The 26,772-nt window shown below is 41.8% G+C and overlaps 1 protein-coding gene across 1 annotated transcript; it reads left to right on the top strand.

Annotated features, from left to right (window-relative positions):
• Positions 1 to 2,198: 2,198 nt before the first annotated feature.
• Positions 2,199 to 26,772, top strand: nap1l1 (nucleosome assembly protein 1-like 1). Its single transcript, XM_034578011.1, is given in 17 exon segments — positions 2,199 to 2,344; positions 7,413 to 7,451; positions 8,444 to 8,532; positions 10,883 to 10,985; positions 14,084 to 14,225; positions 15,664 to 15,744; positions 16,139 to 16,267; positions 16,554 to 16,625; positions 16,722 to 16,814; positions 16,816 to 16,839; positions 16,841 to 16,863; positions 18,368 to 18,513; positions 18,612 to 18,631; positions 19,594 to 19,716; positions 20,057 to 20,089; positions 20,242 to 20,292; positions 24,956 to 26,772. Coding segments are annotated over 16 exon segments (1,185 nt in total). The 5' UTR covers positions 2,199 to 2,344; positions 7,413 to 7,434; the 3' UTR covers positions 24,995 to 26,772.

The raw sequence follows: 26,772 nt of genomic DNA on the forward strand, positions 1-26,772 counted from the left end.
GTGCTTCCCCCTCCATATCACACTTCAGGCTTATATCTATCACTCATCAGCAAGGTTCCTGTGACCACCCCTCCAGCTGCTCTGGAGCTGCTCACCACCCACCAGTGTCTTACTAGTTGTACTTGGCAGCTCTCAGGTATCAGAGTGATGAAGTGTAATGAAACATTGCAGGATGAGAAAAATCATCCCTGAACACCTCCAGTCATCTGGTCCGGTGTCTATTCATACACTAACCGGCCTGGATGACTCAGGGAAACATTCACTTACGAGTTTCTGACAGGGATTGGCGCACGTGGGAAGGCTTACTCTTGTTGGAAAGCATCGGATGACAGATCTGACCTTTGGGCTTGTGCCAGACATTGCTCAGAGAGAGCTGATGCTGAGCAGCGCGAGTCTGGCGTTAGTAACACTCAGACTGGTGCTGCCTGACGGACGAATCACTCCGAAATCCTCACAGACAATTTCATCTGTAACGTAGGTCAGGGATTTCTAGATTCATGATCAAATCAGCATGTATTGTCTTGGAAACCAGCTGAGAATACTTTTTCCCTCTCATATTGTGGGATACTGAACACAAATGATGCAGTTATTCACACTCTGGAAACATCTCCTCCATGAGTTTTGTTGGTTTTGACAAGTGAGAAAATTGCAATTGAAACTGTGACATACAGTACCTCAGAGCATGAGATATTTTCATAGAGGGTTTCACCTGCAGCAACTACAAGAGAACTGAGCAAAAGCGAGTCATGGCTGAGACCCCGGCGTGAACACCCGAGAAGGAGGAAGCTTCCAGAAAAAACCGTGTACGTCTACCATGACGCCGCCACCACTGGCATGACAAGTCTGCTTGTGGTCCTGTGTGATTTGAAAGAAAATAATGTCTTGGTTTGCTGTGAACACACCCAAGTTAATTGCTAGGTACACGGTGTCAACAGTTGGCACAGTATTGAGACAGGGGCTAGTTTGATAATTCTAATATCTGTCGGCAGTAGAGGGGGTCTCAGCTTCTCACTGATGGACAATAGAACGTATACAGTATATCCAAATTCTTACATCTACAGGCCCATGCACTCTTTGGCAGGTCTACTGCTGCTCATTATCATATAGCCCACTGTATGTCAGGCGGAATTACGGGGGAAATATAATCCTATCTAGAATTTTCAGTGTGATGAATATTTAATTCCAAATGGCTGATGAAAGTCATGATATGGAACGGAAAGTGTTCAAGTTTTCAAGATAAAAAAAAATGCAGCTATTTCCAAGGTCAATGGTGAACCTTCAGGTTTGAATTGTGACATAACTTCATTGGAGCAGTAATTATTGTAAATAATCAATAATAATGAAAAAAAGCTGCTGTTGCTGGTGAAAATAAAGGTTTATAACAGGGAGAGTCCCAGTGAGGAGGAGGAGGAGGATGGTGCTTGATGATTGGCATTATGGTGCTTGATGATTGTGATGATGATTAGAGGAGGAAGAGGATGAAGAGGAGGATGTCGATGATTAGAGGAGGAAGAGGATGACAGAGGTGATGCTGCTGCTTATGATGACAATTGAGATGATGGTGCTTGATGATGATGATGGTGATGATTGTGATGATGATGATTCTGATGATGATGATGGTGGTGATGATTCTGATGATGATGATGGTGGTGGTGGTGCTTGATGATGATGATGATGATGATGATGATGATGATGGTGGTGGTGCTTGATGATAGTATTGATGATGGTGCATGATGATAATAATGATGATGATGATGGTGCTTGATGATGATGATTGTGATGATGATGATTCTGATGATGATGATGATGATGATGATGATGATGGTGGTGGTGGTGCTTGATGATGGTGCTTGATGATGATGATGATGATGATGATGATGATGAAGCTTGATGATGATGATGATGATGATGAAGATGAAGCTTGATGATGATTATGGTGATGATGATGATGATGAAGCTTGATGATGATGATGATGATGATGATGAAGATGAAGCTTGATGATGATGATGATGATGATGATGATGATGATGATGATGATGAAGCTTGATGATGATGATGATGATGATGATGAAGATGAAGCTTGATGATGATTATGGTGATGATTATGATGATCTCTCTCCCCTGCGCCTCCCCTCCCCTGGGGCGCCCTCGCCGCTGCCCCTCCCATAAGCAGCGTTGCCTCGGTGACTGCCAGTTTACGTGATGACGTAGGATGTATATGAGCGCAGGCGGCGGGATCTCTCTCCCTTTTACCGCCATCGGAGCGGAGTGTCTTTCTTCCCCGGGACCGCTTCACTGCGCAGCGCCGTCTAAACCTGTCCAGCCTCCGGCCACAGAGAGAAGGTAAGGGACGGGACATGGACGCGGCCTCAGCGCCGACGCCCCACAACTTGTGCATCGTCTCGGGAGTTAAAACCCCGTTTTGAGCCGCTTTAGCCACACGGACGGCGGAGGGAGACGTCTCTGTCTCTGCTAATGCTACCGAGCCAGTCAGACAGCGGCAGCAGCCATCGAGCCTGCTCCACCATGATGTGTTAACGTTACACGCGTTTCCCCCAAAAAAATCCAGCAATCATCAATGTTCGCTTCCCGGGGATTATCCCGAGAATTACAGCATTGGCAGAAACAACAAAACGTCAAATAGCTCCTATAATTGTCAGCGTTATTCGACATTTGTTGACACGTGTCTTGTATCTTGTAATTTCTGGACTCGACCTTAATTTTGTTTGGAGGGTGATCCTCAGGGCGGGGAACTGGTTACGAGACTCTGGACTTTTAGGGACACGGCACACCGCGGCTGCTTCCGATCGCTCAGCCGGCTGCATGACACAACAAAAGCGGCTTCGAACGCGGTACAGGCGCCCGTGGCACCACTTGTCCACTGGCCCACATTTTCTAAGCTCCAGTCTGGTCCTCCCACAGGCTCAGACCCGGGTAGTGCGCATCAAGCTAGCAGCGCGCAAGCTAGCTTAACTAGCCGGACACAGCGAGGCAGCGCGTTGACAAGAGCCGGGCACAGGCCGGCTAAAGTTAGCCTGTTTAGTAGCCGGGGGGGGGTCGCCTCGTTTTGTGGAGGACGCGAGGGGACGTTTATTTAGTTGACGTCTCAGCAGGTTCGCTGTCTTGTTAGGGGCTGCATGCAGTTGTAAATATGTCAAGAGTAAAGACTGAGCAGGCTCCCACCCTGCGCTTTTTGTTAGTCATTGGTGGCTCGCTAGACTTGAGCATGCAACACGTGGTCGCTGGGCAGGTTTGGGGGGGGGGCTGGTACCAGTGAGGAGAAGTGTGTGTGTGATCGGTCTGATGGTTCACCGGGACACATGCAGCTCCCACACAGAACCGACTGCATTTACTGTCTGGTAGTATCTGCTGGCCTTTTTAAAAAACACATGTGATTCATATGTCCCATGTATGTGTAGGAGTAACCTGCCTCACTCAACATGTGCAGAGCTGTGATGTTATCAGAGAAATCTCGTATCACGTGTCTTGACTTGGACAGATGTTTCTGGTGGAGATGGATGGTGGTTCTGGTCGATTCTACATGACAAAATACCATGTTGCATTGAGATATTCAATCACATTCAGCTATATTAGGAACCTTAGCGTCAGCAAATGATAAACACTAACAATAAATGTAAATTCTAACTCCCCACAGACATCATTGTGAAAAGTAGAGCCTGGTCTCCCACCAGACATACATTTCTGTCCATCTACAAAGGACTGCACATTGACTGAAAAAAACCCTGTCATCACATTTTATGCAACAACAGTGTATTTGAAGAATGTGTGCTTCTGCTGCTAAGAGCTTTCCCATCAATAATTTGGCATTATAGAGAAGATGGCTGTGTTGTTGGGTGTCATCTTACCTCAGATATTGTAGCGAGATAACGGGGACATGTGCAGCCGTTCACTTTGGGATTATGTCGACTGAAAAGTGAAAGCTTCAGAATGTGTCACCATTTTAAGAAAGTGACAGAATGAAGCTCTCAGTTGAGATGAAATGGGACTTAATGAAAGTCATAAATACACACACACACTCGATCAGTTATACCCTTATGAAGGACGAACCGGTTTGATCTGTTGTGGATTTATTTTGAGATCAATGAACTGTCACTTCAGATCTGTGGTTGAATATTGTCGCCGTATAAGAGAAATGTAGGACAGCTAAGATATGAAGGGATGTTGATGATTCGACGGCTTTGCTGAAAATATTTTTCGTCGTGTTCGTTTAAAGAAAAAATCCCAACGGCCTAAATTTCTCATGGTTTTGGTTTAAATTGTTGGTCCCCTATGAGAAACGGTTTTATCTTGCTGTTTCCATTTTTCTCTGCTACGTGACTCGGGACGTTCAGAGTTGTGGGCCTCAGGAGTCCAAGCTGTGCTGCTGTGAAGTGTTGCCATTCAAAAAGGCAGTGATTATGGGATGACAGGTGAATGTAGCTCAACACATGACAGGATGGAAAGCCAGCAGGTGGGCGGCTGTCAGACCAGGATTAGGAACCTTTGCCACAGTCTCAACCTTATCCAAATGTCACTCAGATTTTCTGATTTTATTTTTTAAAGAAAGAGCTTGTAGTTTGTATTTGGATTATAAGATACAGATTTCCCCTGCCACCAGGAGGTGCAATATGAATATCTTACCTGACAGAGAGACCTGGGTATTCTGGGTTAGGGTTGGGCAATGTGGTTGAAGTCTGTAAAACAGTTTGTTTATACTGGATGTATTACATCAACATGTATTGGACTGATCAGCTTCTGCCTTTGACCGCACCTATCCTGTTAGACCCTCTTCCAACATTTTTAAAAAGCCATCAGATGAGTCAGGGGGCTGTAACTCGGAGGCATGGCTGGGTAGTTTGGAACATGGGAGAGACTGTGTGCCCGCCGCTCAGTTTAGCATGGACAGTGACACAGAGCAGGTTGTTGGAGCTAACATGCCACGAGAAGCTCCTGTCAGACTCACTGCTGGCAGAACAGGGAGTCCAGCGGAGCTTTGACAGTCACTAGAAGCACATTAATGGCCCCTTGAGGGAGCTGCCATGTGGGAAGTGCTACGTCTGCTTTAGCTCAGCCAAACTACAAGAATTTCTCCTCTGTCTGTTGGACTCTCATCTTTCTTGTACTCATTTTCACCACACTGTTGATGGGCAGTGTGGACGGACTGATTGGTAGGACGAACCCACACAACATACAAGTAAATTCCCCTCAGGATCAATAAATATCTAACATTTAAACTCGGTTCATAATTTGGTTGATATTTTGACAACTGTCATTTTTAACATTATCAGCATTGTGTCTGTGTTGATCCGGCATCAGTATTGAAAATCTTCACCACTTCCGATTAACAGCTGATGTGGCTCGGTTTCATGTGACAAGCAGATTTCCTCCCAGTCTATTATTCACCGGAAGGCTATAGGTTTGAGTTACAGCCACCTCAGTGAGTTTTGACACGGCCACTTCCAGGTCCTGATCTGTTGCCTTACTGTCTTATACTACCGTGCAATATGGCCAAGCTCCAAAACTGCTATCAGCCATTTCATATCCAGATAACAATATCACCATATAGCACATTTTCAGCAAATTAATTTACTAGTTTATATAGACTTGCCACATGGTAAGGCCCATTTCTCATTACATTTGAAATGCAAATGTGAACATGGTCAAAAATATTAGAAAACAATTCTATTCTCTTCAGATTTGCACGACTCTGTCACCTCTGTCTGTGGAGCCAAAACATCATCTAAATTAAAAAGTGTGTGATCAGCGACACAAAGAAATAAACAATAGAACACAATATTAAGTGATAGACATTATTCTATCATAACAAAATATACATCCTAATGGTTGCTTATTGTCAATGCAAGTTTCCCTTGTCCACCCCCCCTGAAAAGAACAGCATGGTTACCATCTCTCTTAAGAGAAGAAGGCTCTCGGAGGGAATGAGCGAATGAGGGTTGGATGCATCACAACCTGGATTGATCCTGTCTGGACTAAGATCGGAATGTGTTTTAGAGCATATGGCCTGAATTATCTAAATCCTTTGTGTTTGTGTAATAAACGTTCTCTGTACACACAGAGCACGGCATAGTTTGTTTCAAAGCCTGTGATAAAAATGAGGAACCACAACCCAATTCTTTTGGCATATTTAACATTGTATTAATTACTTCCTGGACTGAAAGAATGAACATGATTATATTCTACGTTATCCACAACATAATCATGGACATTGAGGGATATTCAGTGCTTATAGATGTGCTTTGCAGAGAGGTATTTTTCAATCTGTTGTGAAATAAACTGCTTGATTAATCTGAACACCTCCCTAGACAGTGCAGATGCCTGACAAGCATTTCCTGAGTGGTGTTTACAAGCAGTAGAAGGAACTTTTACCTGACTACTATAATGTGTGAGGAATGTATTGGGTTGTGTTCAAGAACAGACATTTTCCACTGTAAAACGTGAACTTGTGAGACCTTGAGAATGGACACAAACCCCTGAATGTCTGTCATGATGATGGTGCCAATGGCATCTTCATCATCCCAACCCTAGTGCTAAAGCATCTTCACTTTTGTTGAAATTTCAAAGTGGGGGGAGAAAATGTTAATAATACACTTCTTAAAAACCTTTAGATTCTGTGTAGGCATTTTGCAAGGGAACAGAGTCAAACTCCATCCATTGAAAAGTTTTAGTTTATGCTCCTCTTTACAGTGACAGGTAGACTTCATATAGATGCAGCATACATTTCCAAAAAAAAAATCTGTTTTGCTGATGTGACAAGATTTAAACAGCTCAATCTGTTCTAAGTATCTTGTACATCTTAAGATGATGTTTAAAAGGAAACCAGCTTTGATCGTTTATCAGATGCAGACTGTCGTGTTGCTGCATATGGTTCCTTTCTTATATCTATTTTCCTTTATACATGGTTGTGCACACAGCCATCATTTGCAAGAGTGGGATTACTCGTAATGCTAATTTTTATTTCATTTCCATCATAACGGTTGGGATGCAAAGCTTTTACTGCCATTATGTAAAAATAAATAGGTTGAGTGATGAAAAGTCCCTATTCTGTGGTGGTTTTTCCTGATGTAGAGGGAAGCATTGCCACATATCCAAATGTCAAGTTTGAATAATTGGAACCATCTCGGTCATTCATTTATGTTTTTACTGAACCCAAGGCATGCAGGCTGTGTACACCTGCATCTTGTCTTGCTAGAAGTATAGAATCCATTCAAGTTGTAAAGAAGTTAAAATCCCATCAGAGCTAACTTTTAATTAAGGAATGTTTTATTAGTGTTTTGTAATTAAGTCAAATTAACTAACTTTGCGATCACAGTATATGTTGGATCAAAAGTGATTAATTTGTTCTTCAGTATTTCAAAGCTAATTATTTTCTTATGTATCTTGTCTTTTCTAGCATCACCTGAAACTCAGCTAAAATGGCAGACATCGACAAGTGAGTACATTTCCCCTCAGTGATGCCTAAAAACACTTGACCTCTCCTCCACCTGTCTCTTCTTCTGCTTTTGGTTGCATGTCCTGTCCCTGAAGTAGCCTCCAGGGGTCGGTGACGGTTAAAGTGATAGATACACCAGCTGTGACATCACTGATGTAGGTGTGGTGCAACGTATTCAAACCCACAGGGGAGCACACTGTCCCCCAATAAGCTGAAGAGTAAACAGATGTTTACCAAAACTACGGGTTTTTAATGTCATGCCCACGCAGTCAGTTTAACCATCAGTTTGATACACGCATCACCACAGAACACATTGATTTACACTGATCCAGCCTTAGTTACCCTCCTGTGGTCGTCACACACACAGGAATGGATACAGTGTATGTCTCTTGCACATGCTCGAGCGTATACGCACACACTAGAGGTTCGGAAATGTCTTGATTCTTCCATGCATCGCAATGCGGTGACCGAACATAATCTATTCATATTTTCCGCTACGTTCATTGTTGTAGCAATGTCCTGCCGCTGAATAATTATAACCACTGCTGCTTTAGGATCAAGACGGACGCACATTAAAGGTCCTGTCGTCCTCTACTGTGCCAGAATCTCTATAGAGTTGTTTTTTTGTTTATTTTTAAGTCCTCACTGGGATATAAATACACAGATAGTCTTTTAGGGTATTGCCTTGCATGGTCTTTAGCCGAATTTAGTTTTTAAATGTAACTCATAAGAGTCCCAGTTGTCTGCACCCTCACAGCCATAAACAAGTAAGTGTGCTGCGTACATATGTATGGCTCAATATTTTGCATTCTGAGGGACCCCTACGATCATTGAAACTTATACAAGTATAGATTGGTCAATCTCTAAACAAGGTGCTGTGACTTGACAAAACCTCAAAGTCAGATTGGTTGTATTAGAATTAATTGACTGATTAACACCCAAGTGTCTGTGCTTTGTCTGACCTTCTCGTCTTCCCTTTGCCACCCGAGCAGCAAAGACCAGGCCGAGATGGACCCAGCAGATATGGAGGATGTGGAGGAAGTAGAAGAAGAGGAGACTGGAGAAGATGAAAACAGCAAAGGTGAGCCTATTTGCAAAAAATGCAATATGGCGTCATTAACAATCTGAGTGTAGTTATTCAAGGTCTATTTGTTAATGCAAATTAAATCATTTGTGTGCAGTTTGGAAAGAGGAGTTCATTGTTTTTAAATGAAGAAATTGGCAAAAATCTAAAGAAGGAATGTTAAATAATTCAGGGTGTATATAAATGTTTTTACTCTGGCTCTACTTTTTACTGTTTTTGAACCGAGCAGGTATTTGCATGAAATGATTTTAGAATTGTAGTGAGAAGCTGGCAGGCACTAATCCATTTTATTTTCGGATCTGGATGCTGTTTATGCATCCGTTTGATGCTCAGTAAATGATTCAGACGGCTCCTATGTGTAAGCCCACTCCCGGCTCATTGTAGATAGATATAGATGGCTGTTTGGCCTTTTATATTTATAGCAAGATTTAAAAAGTCTTTGAGAAGGCAGACTTGATAAAAGGCTCGTTCTGACTGTGTGCGAGTGATCCGTCATAACGACCACACACTCAGGAAAGCCTTACAAGAACTCTGGAAGCTGAGGGGAGATTAGAAATGCATGAGTAATACACAGACTGCTGGTGTTAACGTGCGGCGCAAACTCTTGTTAAGAAACCACTCATATAACACACTGACGCATCAAGGCTGCTATGAGACATGAGTAACAAGCTAAGAGGACCCGCATGTCTCGCTCTGAAGATTTGTGAAAGTGAACCGATGTTTCTAATCCAAAGGTGAAAATACATCTGCTGGCATACACTGTAAATTATACAGTATCTCTCTTCCTCAGGTTTATTCACTGTCGACAGTTTAGCTTTTTTCTTCTAAAAAATGGGGATGCATAAATGTTGTCTTTAAATATGCATGTCGGTGGTTGGAACAGAGCTTTCCATAAGGACAGACTACTCCAGAAATGCACTAAAAGTGTTGCACTTTTCATATATACGCCACACACATTAATTTGTCTTATTGAATTAATTAAATATCTTTGATTTGCACTTATGCTGTGCTTGTTTAAAATGTGCCTGTACGTAGGGGCTGATGGGCGCGCATAAATCACCAGGTTGCAGCTTTCTTGAGAGCAACATCCTAACAACTTAAAGCTCAACACGGCTCTTCCTTGGGTTCAGAGCAACACATTAAAAAAATTCTCTTTTACAGTAGAGCCATCTCTTCAGAAGCATACATATAATAGCGGTTTACTTGCAGTTTAGATGCAGAAGAGCAAGCCTAATTCCCCCTGGTTAGCCATACTCATTAAAATACGCAACAATAATTTTCTTCACTCACATTCTCTCGTGTTTAACGTGCTCACCTTGTTTCAATGCTCAAAAAGTATGGATGCAACTGGTTTGTGATGAGCAGTAAATCAGGAGCAATCATACTGTAGCTTCCACGAATTAATATCTACTGTAAAAATTACTAATTAAAGATATTTACTCGCTTCTTCGGGAAAATAACAGGCTTCAAACATTTATAGCTTCTGTTTAGACCTGCAGAGGGCAAATGCTGGATAGTTGTTGGATGGATTTTGAGTGGAGTATCTTTAAGAGCCATTTTTGCTCAAGGTTAGGAAGTGTATGGAAGTCACTAGAGACATAAAGTATAGCTACTTGCTAAACTGACATTGACCTCTAAAAGTTGTACTCTGCGGTGGCGGCTAATTCTCACTGATTTATCCACCCAAAGTGGTATTTTGTATCAAATCATTCAGCCAGTACCTCTTATGTTATTTTTTAGACAAGGGAGAGTTTATTTATTTGACTGCATGCGGAGTCTTGGACAGCTGATCTATTCGAGCTGCTAACACACCACAAGCAAAATGGCCAGGTTGTGCCAACAGAGAAAAGGGACATCCAGTCTCTTTAATCTTCTCACCTGCCAGCAGCAATCGGGCTGAGCTTTGATAGGCACGAGCAATGTGTTGTACACTCACATCGTACCATATGTCACCTGTCTGCTTTTACAAAAGGAGAGCACCCTTTATTATTGGAGACTGGCACCTCTTGTGTCCCTGCTGCATTGGCACGTTAATAAGTGGATTTGATTCAGGCGGATATTTACTCAAACGAACAACAAAGTATGCAGGAAGCAAACAGGTGAAACTGCTCTTGTACTCTGCTGCACCATTATTCTGTGATCTGCAATATAACTCAGGGAAAACTCAGATGTTGTTTAAGGATCAGGTCACATTACATAGTAGAAAGAGTTAATATTATGTTCTTGCCTTTTGAATCCTGTCCTAAACCTGTTCTCATCCAAATATGACCCAAATGACTCTTTCATACTCCTGAATTTGTCTGCCCTCATCTTACACTTTTGACTTCTCTGTGTTTCGTGTGCTCAGCTCGTCAGCTGACTGTGCAGATGATGCAGAATCCACAGATCCTGGCTGCGCTGCAGGAGAGGCTGGACGGGCTGAACGGCTCACCATCGGGGTACATGGAGAGGTGAGGGAATGACTCATTTTGACCTTCTTGGCAATTTTGTCGTGGAGCGGAATCAGCTGCAGCATAATTTAGATGTTCAGCATCTGTAAGGACATGAAAGTAGGGGAGATGCTTTTTAAGTCATTTATCTGCCTCGTGGGGGCCGACATCAGCCAATAACAGTTATCTCACAATGCCAGATATCGTTCCAAATAATCAGTCGACTGATAATTCAGTCTATTGCTACTTTTACTGGCAATCGACTTAACGATAAAATCTTTTGGCAAAAGGCTGTAAAAACTTTTTATTGGCCAAAACTACAGTATTTGTTTTCATCATAACATTCCCTTATTATTCACATTTGATTGTTTTGTTGTTTTTTTAATCTAAATCTTGGTAGCTTTTAACCAGGCTGTTTCATTATGTTGCTTTGCGCTATGATTTAGAGGACGTGGATGTTCTTGTTTGTCCAATTGCTTACATATTGTGTTAATTAGTTTTCTAAGTGGCGACTGTGCCCTGTTGAGTCGATGTGTTTTCAGGCAACTTAAGTTCAGGTGAAGTTCAGTCATTCTCATCTGTAGCAGCAGTGTTCCACTTAAACATGAAGATGCATTCAGCCTGATACTCAATAGCTGAGCCCATACTGAGTTTATAGTCAGGTTTCATTGTACTGCTGAGTCCCTCACATGAGGGGAATGTCAAACCTCAGCTCACATTAGGTCAGGTATTAGCCGTCTCAATAAGAGGGAAGCAAGAGGGAAAATTGGCTCAGTTTCAGAGACCTCACTTTGTGCAGAGCAGCTTAACAGGCAGCCTGTCGACAGCCTGTGTGATACATTGTTTAGCTCGAATTTGATTGGCTCAGTCCAAGGATAGAAGATGGAGAGCAGTATAGGCAACCTGTTTCCTACTTAGTAAGCAGCTATTGTATCCTCAAACATAACCCTTACCTACTGAAAGAGTTGAGACAGCAAAGGTTGACGACAGTGTCAAAAAAGACAATTGTCAATTTCTTCTAAAAATGCTAAAACAAAAGGAAAATGCTCGAAGACTAAAATCTTTTTGTAAAAGCCCTCAGGCAGTAATAACTTGTCAGATAATTGTTATATCTTTGGCTTTTGGACTTGTAATAAAACAATCAATCTCACATTTTATTGATTTATATTATTGATTTATGATCAGTTAAAAAAAAATCAGTTCTAGTCACATGTTCTAATCAACAGAAACATTATTGTGGTACAGTTTATAGCTGAACTTCAGGGTGAAGAATATAAGTAAATCATTAGAATCCAATGGTGTCCAGTTGGTTGGAATTAATTAACATGTGTGGTGGCAGTTTCTGTTTAATAATCATACTCTATTGTATAATAATACACACATAACATTGTCTCTAGGAAAGTTCAACTAAAACACCTGCAGGTGGGCTCACCCCACACAGCCACCTAGTGTGACGTGTATAGAATGAGCACAGAGCATAGGAGAATCACTTCACTTATACAATCAGAAGCCCCTCCCCGCGAGGAGCCAAAAGGTATTCTTCAGCCTCTTGATGTCTGACCAGGTTGGGCAGAGTTCCTGTCTCAGATCTCCGTCTCAGCCCCCTGGTGTGCCTTTCTGGTGTGAGACAATCTGTCTCCGAGATCCCCTATCTAGATCTACAACATCAAAAGACTCAAGTCCTGTATACAATGCAGAGTTCCCCTCACCCATCTCTATCAGACACACTAAGTAACCCCTGCAGTGAAGCATTTGCTAAGACACACATGTGAGGGCCATAAACACTTATAGTCCCCTCTGCAACTCTTGTAAGTCACAGAAACACATTTGTTATCTACTTCTTCTAAATACATATCTGTTCTTCTATTAAACATTACACAAATGCAAATCTGCCATTACACATGTCATCTAAAAGGGGTTTTAAAAGGCCATTTTAAAAGATTTACATTTTTTATTATGATGTCGAGGAAGCCACTCTGTTGTACAGAGCAGGAATAAGGCCGTGAATCCCTCAAGCGTAAACCAATAAATCTGTCTACAAATAAGACACCGTTTCTTCACTGCTAACTGAAGCAAATGTCAATAAAATGTGTTCTTGGCTTGGTTTCAGTTTGTTTAAAGAGCGTACTGGGAAGGCCACCCTGGCTCGTTGGAGATCCTCTGGGGAGAGTGCTCCCCTGCAGTGTGTCGCTCGGCTCTAAAGCTCTCAGCAGATTAACTTCAGAGGCAGGGTCCTCTCTGTTACCACGTCCTCCAAATTGAGCACATTTTGTCCCATGTTTTTAAATTTAGAAGCCTGGAAGCAGAAGAAAAGCACAATAACAAATTATATACACATCTATCTTTAGGTTTCACATTTCACAAACTCAGCAGTCCAACTGTTTTCTCTTGTAATTTCATGATATGTACTCGTTTACAGTTCATATATTAGTTTTGATTGGACAGGAGAATGTTATGATCTACTTCTCCCATTGGGGAAATTATTTTTGGGCTGGTGTTGCTGCATATACAAATGCCATTCTAAGTTTCATAATTAGCCTATGCCGACGTGTCACAAGTCAACACATACTAATAACCACATGTTTGAGAGTCTTTACAGTCATGACATTGGCTGCATCCACATTACTACGTTCATCACTGTTTCTACTTTGACACCTGCCGTCCACACTACTCTGATGTTGCTCACACATGCACGAATGCGAAAACAAATATTGTACAAATATTTACCACCACAGGAAGCAAACTGCCTCCTCGCTCCCACAGATTGGAAATAAACGGGACGTGAGGTTTGCCTCTGACACATTCATGTTTGTTTGTGACCTCAGTCTGGATTGACAGAGACGTTACCTACATGCGCTTCTTGATTGGGTCTTATCAGTCACAACTAGACTACCAGCGGTGAAGGCAAAACATTGCTAAAACTTCCTGTTAGTAACTGTTCCATGTTGTCGTCTGTCCAAGAAAAGAAATCACTGGTCTGAAACTGTTAGTGTGGATGTAGCCTTTAAACCACACAAAATATTCTAACAGTCCCTATGGCCTCATACCATGTCCTTTCCAGGATCTTGCTTTCCCCCAGGATTCCCCTCACATCTTCTCTGCTTCCGTCTGTCCCACAGTTTACCAAAGGTTGTAAAGAGACGCGTAAACGCCCTGAAGAACCTGCAGGTGAAGTGTGCCCACATTGAGGCCAAGTTCTACGAAGAAGTACACGAACTGGAGAGGAAGTACGCAGCTCTCTACCAACCCCTGTTTGACAAAGTAGGTCATTTATACACATTCTTTATCCTTACTTTGAGTATTGAAAATGTTTATGCAGCTATGTTGCATGTTTGATGAAAGTACATGTCTTTCTGTTACTACATACTTTTCTGTGTACACTTTTTTTTCCCTGAGTAGTCCTGGCCAAGTATTTGCACAATTACATTTCTTCTTCTTGATGCTCTGTTTTCACAAATGTAAAATAATACATTAAAGTGTTGAGAGCAATTCAGTTTGCTTGTCACGTAATGCCAAAACACAACATACCTTTTCTCAAAGCACTTTGGCACAGGGCTGATTTGGGTGGAAACCTGTCAATATTATAGTTCCACAATGAGCAAGCCGCACTTGAGATTGAAGTCTCAGCTTCAATTTTTGCAGGTTTACATCAATATAGACAATTGTGTGGAAGGTTTAGTCATATTACAGAAGTTCAAGAGTAATTTTACAGATACACATGAAGTCAAACGATCATTACATATCTAGTGTAAAATGGGGTCAATGATTGCCTGAGGTATTGGATCATAAATGCGACCAGATGCTTCGTATCTGTGACAAGGTTCATTTTTGTTCCATCAGTCTGTGGAACTTTGATCCAGAACTCTGTTTTCCCTTTTGTGTTTTAGTGAACTGCAGCATCTCTTCCTGATATTTACCAAATATTTTTCTTTATTGTGGATCCTCCTGAGTTTATGGTCATTAAGTTTCAATCATTGAGGAGGAAACATGTCCGCTTACATCCTGGAGATCATTTTTGTCTTTGCCTTGCAGTCATACATTTCTTTTTTCTCTTTTTTTTACCCGTTAAAGGATTTTTATTACCTTAAAACATAAGCTCTCAGTTAACATTTTCCTGTGTACCTGCTTGTTTAGAAGCTACCCAACAGTTTTTTTGGGGTTTTGACACCTGCAACAGCTTATGTCAAATACACGACATGCTTGATGCCTTCTCACTCAGAATCTGTAGCAAAATCAAAGATGAAACAAAGTGAAGGCCTTGTCATCGATGTGGGAGTAAAACAGACCTGACACTTCCTGTAGTTACACTGATTTAAAGATGGCGTTGTCATACTTCTGTAGGTCACATGACTCAGCAGAACTGATGTTGTTCAGTAAAGTAGAATGACCCTGCTCTCAACCTTCAAGTGTGAGGAGCCATTTTGTTGACGGTCAACCCGCACGTTTCCCAGGTCCCTAATGCAGCTTTTCAGGCACATTTGTTTTCGTGTAAACAAACCGAGGAATGAAGCAGTGGCCAGTGTTTTCACAGGGCAGGATCACTGAAACAATTTGCTCTTAATTTAACAAAAACCCTTATTTTCTTTGTTTGTAATCTTACATTTCTGTACGAATCGCATCACATGATGGAACACAGAGATAATGGTGTACTGCACGTTACTCCAGAGCCACAGCTAACTTTCTCCTCTCCCGTTGACAGAGAAGTGAAATAGTGAAAGCAGCCTACGAGCCCACAGATGAGGAATGTGAATGGAAGGCAGATGAGGAGGAAGAGCTGACCGTAAGTAAGCAGTTACAGGTGAAATTTTACACACCTGCATGCTTCCTGGCTGACTGAATTCTTAACCTTCTGCTTACATTTCATGCATGTATAATCTTTGCTCAACCAGATTTCAATAAGGTTCACTTCATAAAATGGAAGCACTGCATGCGGCTAATAATTAAAGACAAGGATTCAAATTTAAAATCACTACCCCTGGTTTCAGTCGCAGAGCGGCAGCGGACTTGATGAAATCAGTGTAGTGATTTATTGCCACTGTAATTTTAGCTATTCTTTTCTTCATCTTGTCCCCAGTGCTGTCATTCTGGGTGAAAAGCTTGTGTTGACATAGTCAAAAAGAGCAAGTGGTTGAGCAAGCCTTATTTTGATCAGGAAAATGTCTCCTTTTGATCAGGATGAAATGAAGGAGAAGGCCAAACTAGAGGAGGAGAAGAAGGACGAGGAGAAGGAAGACCCCAAAGGCATCCCCGAGTTCTGGTTAACAGTTTTCAAAAACGTGGACCTGCTCAGTGACATGCTGCAGGTAGGTTCATCCATATGGCTCCTGGTGAGCCAGACAAAATGGGTCACTGTCAGGATGTGCTTCCAACAATGAAAAATCAGGGTGTGCTTCCACCTGCTGGCCCAACTAGTGCAGAGCAGGGGTTTGCAGGGGGGGGGGGGGGGGGGGGGGGGGGGGGGGGGGGGGGGGGTGTTATAACAAAGTATGTGGCACATTCCCAGTCATGTTAAAAAAAACAGACGTGCCCTCTTTTCTTTCTCTCTATTTCTGGATGATCTAACGCTCTGGTGCTGTCGCTCTTCCTCAGGAACACGACGAACCCATCCTTAACATTTACAAGATATTAAAAGTAAATTCTCCAGATCCAGGACAGCCCATGGTGAGTAAGCCGACACTCGGTTACATGGCTTAAAGCGATCTGTTTATTAAGCAAGTGAGTTGTATTCAATCATGTCTCTTTTCTTTCTTCACCCAGAGCTTCACGTTAGAGTTCCTCTTTGAGGCCAACGACTTCTTCACAAACACAGTGTTGACAAAAACCTACAAGATGAGGTCAGAGCCCGACGATGAGCGACCCCTTCTCTTTTGACGGCACCAGAGATCATGTGCTGCACAGGGTGAGTACAGTGCCGGATTCTGTTGTTCAATCAGGCCATCTGTCTTAAATTCACTGAATCTCATTTGTGTTGCATTATGCTGTAGTGGATTTGTTTTAGCGAGAATTGGCAGTTGCTTTTTCCTGTTTTTCAGTTATGATGTGTCTCTTTCACTAAGGCTGCAACGATTACTCAAATACATTTCCTCGATTCAAATAAGTTGCATTGAGCTTCTCTTAATCCGTATAACAGACGGTGTTCACAGTGTTTCCCACAGAACATTGTTACTGTTGCACAACATGTTTATTCTATGTATGTACCTGTCACGTGCTTGCATGTCACGACCTGAAAGGATGGCACGAGGTCGTAACGCAGATAAAATAGCGAGGAGCAAAACCGAGAGACGAGCCACAGAAAGGGAGAAAAAAAAGTCCTAAGTTTGGGACCATTTCCAACTAAAGGTAGATCCCAGGGATCATTCCAAAGTGACAGACATTATAGTATCCAGTCATAGTAAACCTTTGGATTAAAATGTAAGAATAGAGCAAAGGTAAAACGGTAGTTTTAACTCTTGTTTGGCTGCTGGTTCAGTGAGTCTTGGTCATAAGAATATATGATACCATTGGAATCTTTGATTTCACACAGATGTGGGAGTTTGAGCTTTCATCTGGCAGCTTGTGTTGCATGAAGTAGCATGATCGTCGGTACAAGCTTTGTAGACATGTGCTGTTAGTGTGACATGCTGCTTTAGTTGCTTGGTGTTAGAATTGTGTTTTGGTTTATGTGAAACGGGATATTTGTGTTTAGCTGAGCTTCTACCTGTTCATACAGGTATAGCATGTGCATATTGACAACTTTATTTCGTATGTTAATGCATTGTGCCTCGTTGCTGTGTGAACTGTTAATCGGGTCACCCATGGGTTTAGCTTACAGGCACACATCTATTGATCTGTTAGTTCCTAATTGGAAAACACTGACAGCCAATCAGCGGCCAAGCTTACTTGCCGACCCCTGATTTAGGTGAATATGTTTTTATGGCTGTTTAGCAGAGCTTCTGACAATCAGGTGCATATGCAGAATGACTGCGTTGCCTCATAATTAACATGCTCTTATGATATGCAAGTTACAGATACTGCTCAGGTGATTGCTTGAATAATCGATGGAATAATCTATAGTTTTAGCCCTAATTGTTACATTAATTTGTTTTGCAGTGGTCTTCATTTTGAATCCAAGTAAATCACTGTTTATTTGATGTCATACTGTCAGTTTATTATTCAGTCTTTTATACATGAGCTGTTATTTAATGAAACCCCCCCCCCCCCCACAGCAACCAATATAATCTGCACCAAACATTTTCTCATCGTGACCTCATTATTTGCTGACTCATCTTTATGTGACCTCACCACTTGCATTCCTAAAAATAAATCTAAGCTGATTTATTTGAATCTCTAATTAGATTTGACATTTTGAAATGGTGGATGCTGACTGCTTTCTGTCGCTGCCTCCTCCTCCTGTTTCACCACAGTTGCACGATTGACTGGACAAAGGGCAAGAACGTCACGTTGAAAACAATTAAGAAGAAACAGAAGCACAAGGGTCGCGGCACCGTCAGGACAGTCACCAAAACCGTCCCCAACGACTCTTTCTTCAACTTCTTCACTCCACCAGAGGGTAAGAACGATGGGGCTGAAATATGGGGGATCATTTAATCATGGAGTTGAAACTACTGTTTATTTAAACAAACCTTATCTATTCTCCTTCTCTTACAGTTCCAGAAAATGGAGAGTTGGTAAGTCACTGTTCTTCCAATTGTTTATGCATTTTAGTTAAACTTCAACTTGGGTTTGTTAAGAATATGTGAGATGGATGTTTTACTGGTCAACACTAACTCCATCACTAGATGATACCACTGCCGTCATTCCAAATTTGCAGAAATGAAGAAATTAACTGTTTGAGTTTAATTATCTGGTATGATGTCATCAAACTGCAGAAGGCTTACTCTAAATCTGATGCCTTATATCATCAGTACTAAAACCAAAACCCTATATACTGCCTGACAGAGTACTCGGGCACCTCTTCTCTCCTTTTTAAATAGATTTTGGTGATTTAGCTTGATTAGAAATGGAAGAATAATCAGTCTTTTAAATCACCCAGTGGTAGTTGTTCACAGAGGGATGTAGAGAAAATAGAAAAGTAGTTTGTATGTTTTATTGTCTACGTTGCTGCTTATTCACTGCATGCCCAGTGCTTTTTTTTTTGTGTGTGCAACGCAGAGATTACTGCAGGACCGAGCTTTTAGTTTCTCTCTTGATGATGAAAATACTTGGTGAAAGTAAACAAAATTTAATTTAACATGCTTTAGAAGAACAAGACTAGGTAAAAATGAAGTATAGAATATATATCCACAAGCTGCAAACTATTCCGTTTTGATCAATTTGTGATTGAATGTCGGTGCAGTCACCATGGGAACCGATAGAAAGCCTCAATGTGGACGCAATTTAAAACTATTAACACCCCCCGAGGACGCAATGGAAAATGTTGCTGACAAATCATTTTGAAAACTCAATGTCCAATACTGAACTAAACAATGGTGTAACTTCCTAACAAACTCTAATCTATTCGTTGTGGAGGCTGTGGTTGTTCAACCAAAACGTAATGATACCAACATAGCTTTTATTTCACCCCCAAGTAGTGCTAATCTTTAAGGGAGAATACAGGACATCCACAAATAAAATGTCTGTCTTTCTTCAGGATGAGGACTCAGAGGCAGTTCTTGCTGCTGACTTTGAAATCGGCCACTTCATCCGTGAGCGGATCGTACCTCGGGCCGTGCTCTACTTCACAGGAGAGGCCATAGAGGATGATGATGACGATGTGAGTATCACTTATTTTGATTGCTGGACTGCACACTGAATTTAGTAGTTAAGGCTTCATCCATACTACTACGTTTTCATGTGATAATGCATCAAATCTGCTACAAATATGTTTGGGAAAGCTACTGGGCCCAGTTTAATTTGAAAACTTCTTGGCTGTGTTTTTATTCTGGACAAGAAGGAACAGTGATGTGTGGAAACAATCACATAGACAATGTTGTAGCATGGATGTAGCCTTAGATAACATTGCTAAGTTCCTTGGCAGTTGGGTATTCTTCATTACAAATGTGACAGTTTATCATCAGATGTTTTCTAACCAATCCTCACTTTTGTTTTTACAGTATGATGAAGAGGGAGAGGAGGCTGATGATGAGGTGAGACTATTGAGGGCACTGCACAGTTAACTAGTGAGAATGATTGACCACAGTGAGATGTGGTTTTATTGTTGTGGTAAATGTGATTAAGAGCTTATTGTGGTTGTGTTGAGGGAACCCATTAAACTGAAGTCTCTGTGCTGTGTGTGCAGGAAGGTGAGGAGGAGGCTGATGAGGAGAACGACCCCGACTATGATCCCAAGGTGAGTTCATTCCCCAGCACACACACTCCCCCTCCCTCTAAAGATCTCTGGTGTCCTGAGAAAGACCTTACTCAGCTGTTCTCAACTTAGTTGGCTCAGGATGCTCTTTCCAGCTCCGACTGGAGGCCATGGATAGCCCGCAGTGATCTCTCTGAACCTTTTGACAGCTCATGAGTAAATGTTCTGTCGTTATCACAGTAAGAAACTTTTTCGCACGGCACCATCCGGTGCCCTCTGGGCGTCCTGAGCTGCAGGAAGAGAATGGCTGTTTTAAATTGACTTGTCAGATTTCAACATACAGAATACATACTGTCAAATGCATCTCATTTTGCTTCAGCTTTTATTTTGTTGTCATGATCTAATTTGGCTCGTTTTAACCTGATCTTTACTTGCATTTTCAGCATGACTTTTCACCAGTCAATTAAGTCTGACTGCTGCATGTTGTCACTAAAACCTGAAACTTAACTAAAAGCAACACACAGACCCAGCATGCTTAAGATACAATTAACCCATTAAGACCTGAAGTGGGGAATAAAAAACACCCTCTAAAACTGAAGCGTTGTTTGAAAACAACCCTGAACCATTTTCTGAAGAACTGACAGAGTTGCCAAGTAGCATAGGAGACCTATTTATAGACAATTCGGTAGCTTACATATTCTACTTTAATTGTAAATCATTGCTTTTTCTCAAATGTTCTTGAGCATTTAAAAAAAAAAAAAACGACAATAAATCCAACCAACCCTGAGAGACCCCCCCTCTTCCTCCTCAAACATGTCTCTTCCCAACTGAGCTTTGGTCAGTGGGTCAGCAGGTACATCGTCTGGGTCTGAAGCTTTTTCATTGTTTTCATTTTTGCTGCACTCTGCTTCAATATCGCCTACATCCTCAGCCATCGTCTCAAAAGCAACTTCAATTTTTTTTTGCAGGCTTAGATCACTAACAAACAAACTGCATTTCCCAGAATCCATTTTCGCCTTTCCTGCGAGTATTGTAGCAAACTGCGATGTATTTCAACACAAACGTGTCTTGAAAACAATGACAATCGGATAAGACCTGCGATATACTTGCTGTCTACCTACACAAAGGTAGCTGGCTGTGTTGTGAACAGTATTGTTCACGTACTTGCTTAGGTACTACGCGTGTTACTGGAGGATTCCAGTCTACGGCAAAACACTGAACTAAAACTAAAGGGTGTAGAACGCTCTGCTCCATAATCTTGGGCTCAGACCATCTTTCTGCCACGTCTGGTTTTGCGTTAAGTAAACGGACAAAGCTGGAGGACACTCGAGGAGATCAACCTTTTGACTAATGTTTGAATCAAGACAGAAAAGGCGTCATTTGCGCATTCATACTGTAGGTGGAATGTCAGACTCCTAAATGACTCCTGAAAACAGGGAGTTTACTATACTTTTACTTTGTTTCTGCCAATACGGCTCCGCTATTTCTGCCCATGATTACGTGCCCATCGACCCTGTCAAAGATTCGTTACTCTCTCGACCCTTTGTGAGTATTGTGTGGTATCTTCCCTATGCGTTTCGTTAGATCTGAGGATTTGCAGATGCAGGATAAGCGAAACAGCCAACTTGTGTATGCGTTGTTCACAGCAAGTATATCGCAGGCCTAAAACACGCTCCTTCTCATCCAGCTCTAAATGGAGATGCACGCAAATGGCACATCTGGTCTTTAAGGTATTTTCCTGCATAGGTTGCATCAGGTCTAAATGGGTTAATAAGTTTATCTGAACATTGCTGCCTCATGTGGTTGCATTATTTTGTGTCGGAAACTGGCACAGCTGTAAAAATGTAGATGGTGTGAATGAAGTGCAAACCTGCAGAGGCTTGCTGTAATTCCCCTGAGACAAATGGCAGGTCCTCTCCTGTCGGCTCTGTTTATTCACTGGTTTTCTGTGTCACTGCTTTAATGATGGCGCTAATTGAGCTTAAAAAACTACGAACAAGCAGAGTGAACAAAAGCAGCGCAAGCTCCAGTAAACTGGATCTCTTGATACATAATGTGCTTAAAGGGTAAAGCTAAACTTTTTTTATGGCAGTTGCACAGTTTGTGAACATTATAAATGAATTTTGGAATCCACATACGCAGGTTTAGGGCTTCTTGTTATGTCCTGCCTCAATGATTTGGCCTTAGTTAAAAATGTTCTAAACCAAACTGGAGCATTTCACACTAGATGATATAAACCTGCATGACCTCTGCTTCTTCTTTGCTAAACCAAAAAAAAAAACATCTTTGACATTCTGTATTCTGCTAGTTTTGCTTTTTTATTTTTATTTTTTTTCCTATTCATCAATGTTTCTTCATCTCCGGTCACTTTGGCATCTTGTGTCAGCTACTCTTTAAATTTTTCCTCACTAGGTTTAAATGGTGACAGTAGAAAAATAACCCTGTCCTGGTAGGTAAAGCTTGTGAATTGTCAGCTTACTACCATCACACCCCCACCTCTTTTCTTTCCCTCCTGTTTTTCCATCGTGTACCCATCTGTCTGCACCCCCCCACCCCCTACATGAGCACCCCCTTTCTCTTCTGCCGCCGTGCTGCACCCCCCCCCCCCCCCGATCTACTAACCCACCGGTTTGTTGTTGGTTTTTTTGAAGTTTAACCCATACTAAGCTCTGCATTTGCACCTGTATCACTTCTGTATGTTGAAAATAGTCCAACCCTCCCTTTTCTTTTCCTCCACCATGTTGAACTTCTCCCGTCTACAAAACGTCGTCTGGTTTTTGAGTTTTTATTTGTCAGGTTGAGGATTTGTCTGCCATGAATTCTGTGTTTTATTTGTGGATGTTTGTTTTAAGAACCATTGAGTCACCATTGGTCCATTTCTTCATGTTTTTATGTTCCTCCCTTTTCCACATTAGTTCTGTCTGCTCCCTTGTCTCTATAGATCTGCTTTTAGTGCTGGGATAACGGCCTTGAATGTCTGTCTGCCTAGGGACTAACAAATAGTGGGCAATTATCCAAAATACACGGAAATAGTTTGCAAGAGCAGCCTGTTTTCTTATATTTATATTTGGGAACATGATTTTTTGGCAACAGATTTAAAAAATAAGTCTTTAAAAGGATAATACATTCTAGTCTACATTTATAGATATTTTTGAGGAACTTTAGTGAAAATTCAGTGTATACTGTCACACAAAAGGTAATATTTTTGTCCTCAAAACTTTCTGGAGTTGCCTTAAGGCCAGTTGTGTTTCACAGTGGTGAACATGCCCTTGCACTGTGCAGTCAGTATGACATCAGGCCACGGAGAGCAGCCTGAACAGCTGCAGTTTGCCGTCACCTCTACAAGTGTCTAATGTCGGCTGGAAGGACGCCCTACCTCAGATATGATGGGCTCTTAATTATCTTCCTGTCTGACACAGTGAAGTGTTTCCTGTGCTTTTGACAGCTAATTAATTTGAGCTCAGTGGCCTGAGGTTGTTTAAAGTGTTTACATTTATCATCCTGTTGCAGCGACACCAAAAATACGCACCACTGGCAGACATCAGATATGTAGTTATCTCCTTAAGTTTTATAATCTTTATATACTCATATAATGAGCTATTAGACTTCAATTTCCTTATCACTGTCCTAATATTGGGTTTTCTATTAGCCAACAGGAAAAACTTTAATCAGTCACAGTGGAGATGATGTGTTTTAGCAAGTTATCAGATGAGCATATTCACTGGAAGTTCTTAAATCTGGGCTGTTGTTGGCTAGAGCCAATGCATTGTCCAGACGTGTGTTATGAGTGGACTTAAGCTTATTACAGATAGATCAGTAACATCTAACTCCAAAGGAAACCTCTACCACAGACTTTATCCCATCAGCAAAATGTTCATTTTCCTTATAAGTATTAACTCGTATTGGCTGATAAATCACTAATGGTTTCATATCAGCCTCATTGTAAAGATTTCTGTACTTGCAGTTAGTCACAAATCCATCATTTTAATGACACTGCAGGAAAACTGGGCTCTCCACAGCAATGCAAGGGAGAAAAAAAACAACTTTCTCAGGATTTGCTGCAAAGATATTTGTACTATTAAAAGTACCATTGTTTCATACCCCACTCTCACTGTATATTCCTGTATATCCAATGCTGCTCAGATACAGACAACCCTGCCAAAAGAAACTAGTCCAGTTTTTGTAGCTCTGTCTGCCTTGATGCCGTGGACACTAATCATGAAGACATGAAATAAATAAATAATCAGATGGCGATGGAACAAAGATCTGTGGAGGGTCATTGCCTTTCATGGTTGGCATCTAAATCCTTAAACCTCGGGGTGGTGCAGATCTATTATTTCTACCTGCTTATTGAGAAGCTGATGATCTATACACTTCTGTAGTCATGGCACCAATAAACACTACAAACCACAGTTATCACCGTCTGTCAACAGTCAATGTTTCATTCATTTTGTTCATATTTGTGGTTTGTTTTATTTGTTTAGATTTTTTTTAAGCTTTGCTCAAAATAGTTGAGACATGACACTTTTCAGACTCTACTTAGATTTCTGAAAGCTTGTTGGATGTTTTAGGTGTTGAAGTGGCTTGGCTGTGTGTAGTGTAGTGTGTGTGTGTGTGTGTGTGTGTGTAGTATGTGTGTTAGTGCGTGTCCGGAGTGACGTTCATATTAACAGCTCCCCCTCCTCATCCCTGTGTTTTCTTACAGAAGGATGCAGTCCCCCCAGCTGAGTGCAAGCAGCAGTGAAGCCTGGCCTGGCTGTCTTGAGGATCAACTGCACTGTAACGGCTTCTCAAATTAAGAAATCCTAAAAAGAGGAAAAAAATATATAAAAAAATAGTTACTTACCGCCTTATAATGTTTTGTATTTTTCTTGGTAGAGAATTTGAAGAAAAAAAAAAAAAAAGGTTTCAAGATTTTTGTTACAAAACCTCATGGTAATATACTGGGAGCTGTGGCTCAATATACATAGTATTTTACTAGACCTGTTTTTCCTTCTCTTCCTCCTTCTCTGTAAAATAGATAGAATACAGGAAAAAAACTTCCCTCAAAAAGCATGAACTTGTTTCTTCACTGCTAAACTAGTTTGGGTTCTTGTGAAGTCTTTTGTTGTATTTGCTCTTAGACAACAGCTGTGGTTCAGACTGCATCACGGTGACGTCAATTTATAAACTCCCCCTTCCACCCACCGCTCGCTCCTACCAAAGTTCCAGGTTTGGTTAGCTCTGGTTGTAAAAGGTGAATCTTTTTTTTTTTTTTAAATATATATTCCTAACTGGGGCCTTTAGCACTTGTGTAAAAAAAAAAAAAGCATTGTAGCATTTCCAGCTCTGGAGATGGAGGACAGATTTGACTGGCAGCCGGGTGTCCACTCCAGTTTTTACAATCTTGCAGAGTGTGGGATCTCAACGACGTTCCACTCTTGATACATTCCAGTGAGCAGACTGGCTGGCCCCATCGGTGAACTTCTCTCCAACTGCACAGACTCGCCCGAAACCGACCAGAAGTGAAGTTAGTTTTGACTTGGATCATATCCCACCTGGTCGAGTCTCTTTAACATTCCAGAGAAATTCTTTAGATGAGGAAGGTCGTGAGACGGTTTGGTAGGAGGGCGAGTTCCGGCCTCTTCGCCCCAGTATCCCAGTGCTTCAGGCTCCTTGTAGGCTCGCAGTAGCGTGGCTGTCGTTTCTATTGCACTTTGTACTAGTGTGTGGCGTGCCAGTGGCGTCCTATCATCGGTTATCTGAGTATTCCTTTGCGAGCAGCACTTTGACGCCCCGCCTGCCTCCAAGGGAACAGGGAGAGTGCTGAGATCCCACTCTGGATGGTTCAACTTGTGCTATGTAAGCGGGCCACCTTTTCTACCGAGGGAGACACTTTGGTTGTTCAGAAAAGAACGATGTTGGGCAGATGTAGCACAGCGGACGACGAGTAAAAGATTATCTAGTGTTTATCGACATGTCAGGTTCACCAAACCCCGCCCCCTTTTTTCTCCTCAGTTTATGACATTTACCTCTGGTGTGGCCAATTAGTGACTGGTCAGGTGACTCGTGGAACTTAGTCTAGGCCCTGAGCTCCATGTTCATTTTATCACTGTGAAAGAATGAGGGCAAAACGCGACAAGGCCGTTACGTGTCCAGTGACCGACCACCCGCCCCACCCCGACCCTCCCTTCGTTACCCAGAAGGCCTCAGAGAAGTACGTCAGAGCAATATTTAAAGTAAGGAGGAGGGACCAAGCATAAACCGTAGCCTGCCTCCTTCCCAGTCAATTCTTAATGCCTTTTTAGTTGTGAAAACAGCCAGGTGTTGGTTGTCGGGCAGCATCGTGTCCACTGTGGAGAGCCAGGGTACTTCTCAATCTGCAGGGAGTATTCAAATCCTGTTCATTGGAAAAGGAGGTGACAGGGTTCTGTAGGGTCCCTCCGAGCAGCTGTTGTCAAGGCAAAATGCTATGCTACAAAAATACTAATGTACTCAATAACTGTACGTGTATGTTCATGAATAAATTGGTAAAACAAGTCT

The sequence above is a fragment of the Hippoglossus hippoglossus genome, chromosome 23 (genome assembly GCF_009819705.1).
Source record: "Hippoglossus hippoglossus isolate fHipHip1 chromosome 23, fHipHip1.pri, whole genome shotgun sequence".
NCBI lineage: Eukaryota > Metazoa > Chordata > Actinopteri > Pleuronectiformes > Pleuronectidae > Hippoglossus > Hippoglossus hippoglossus.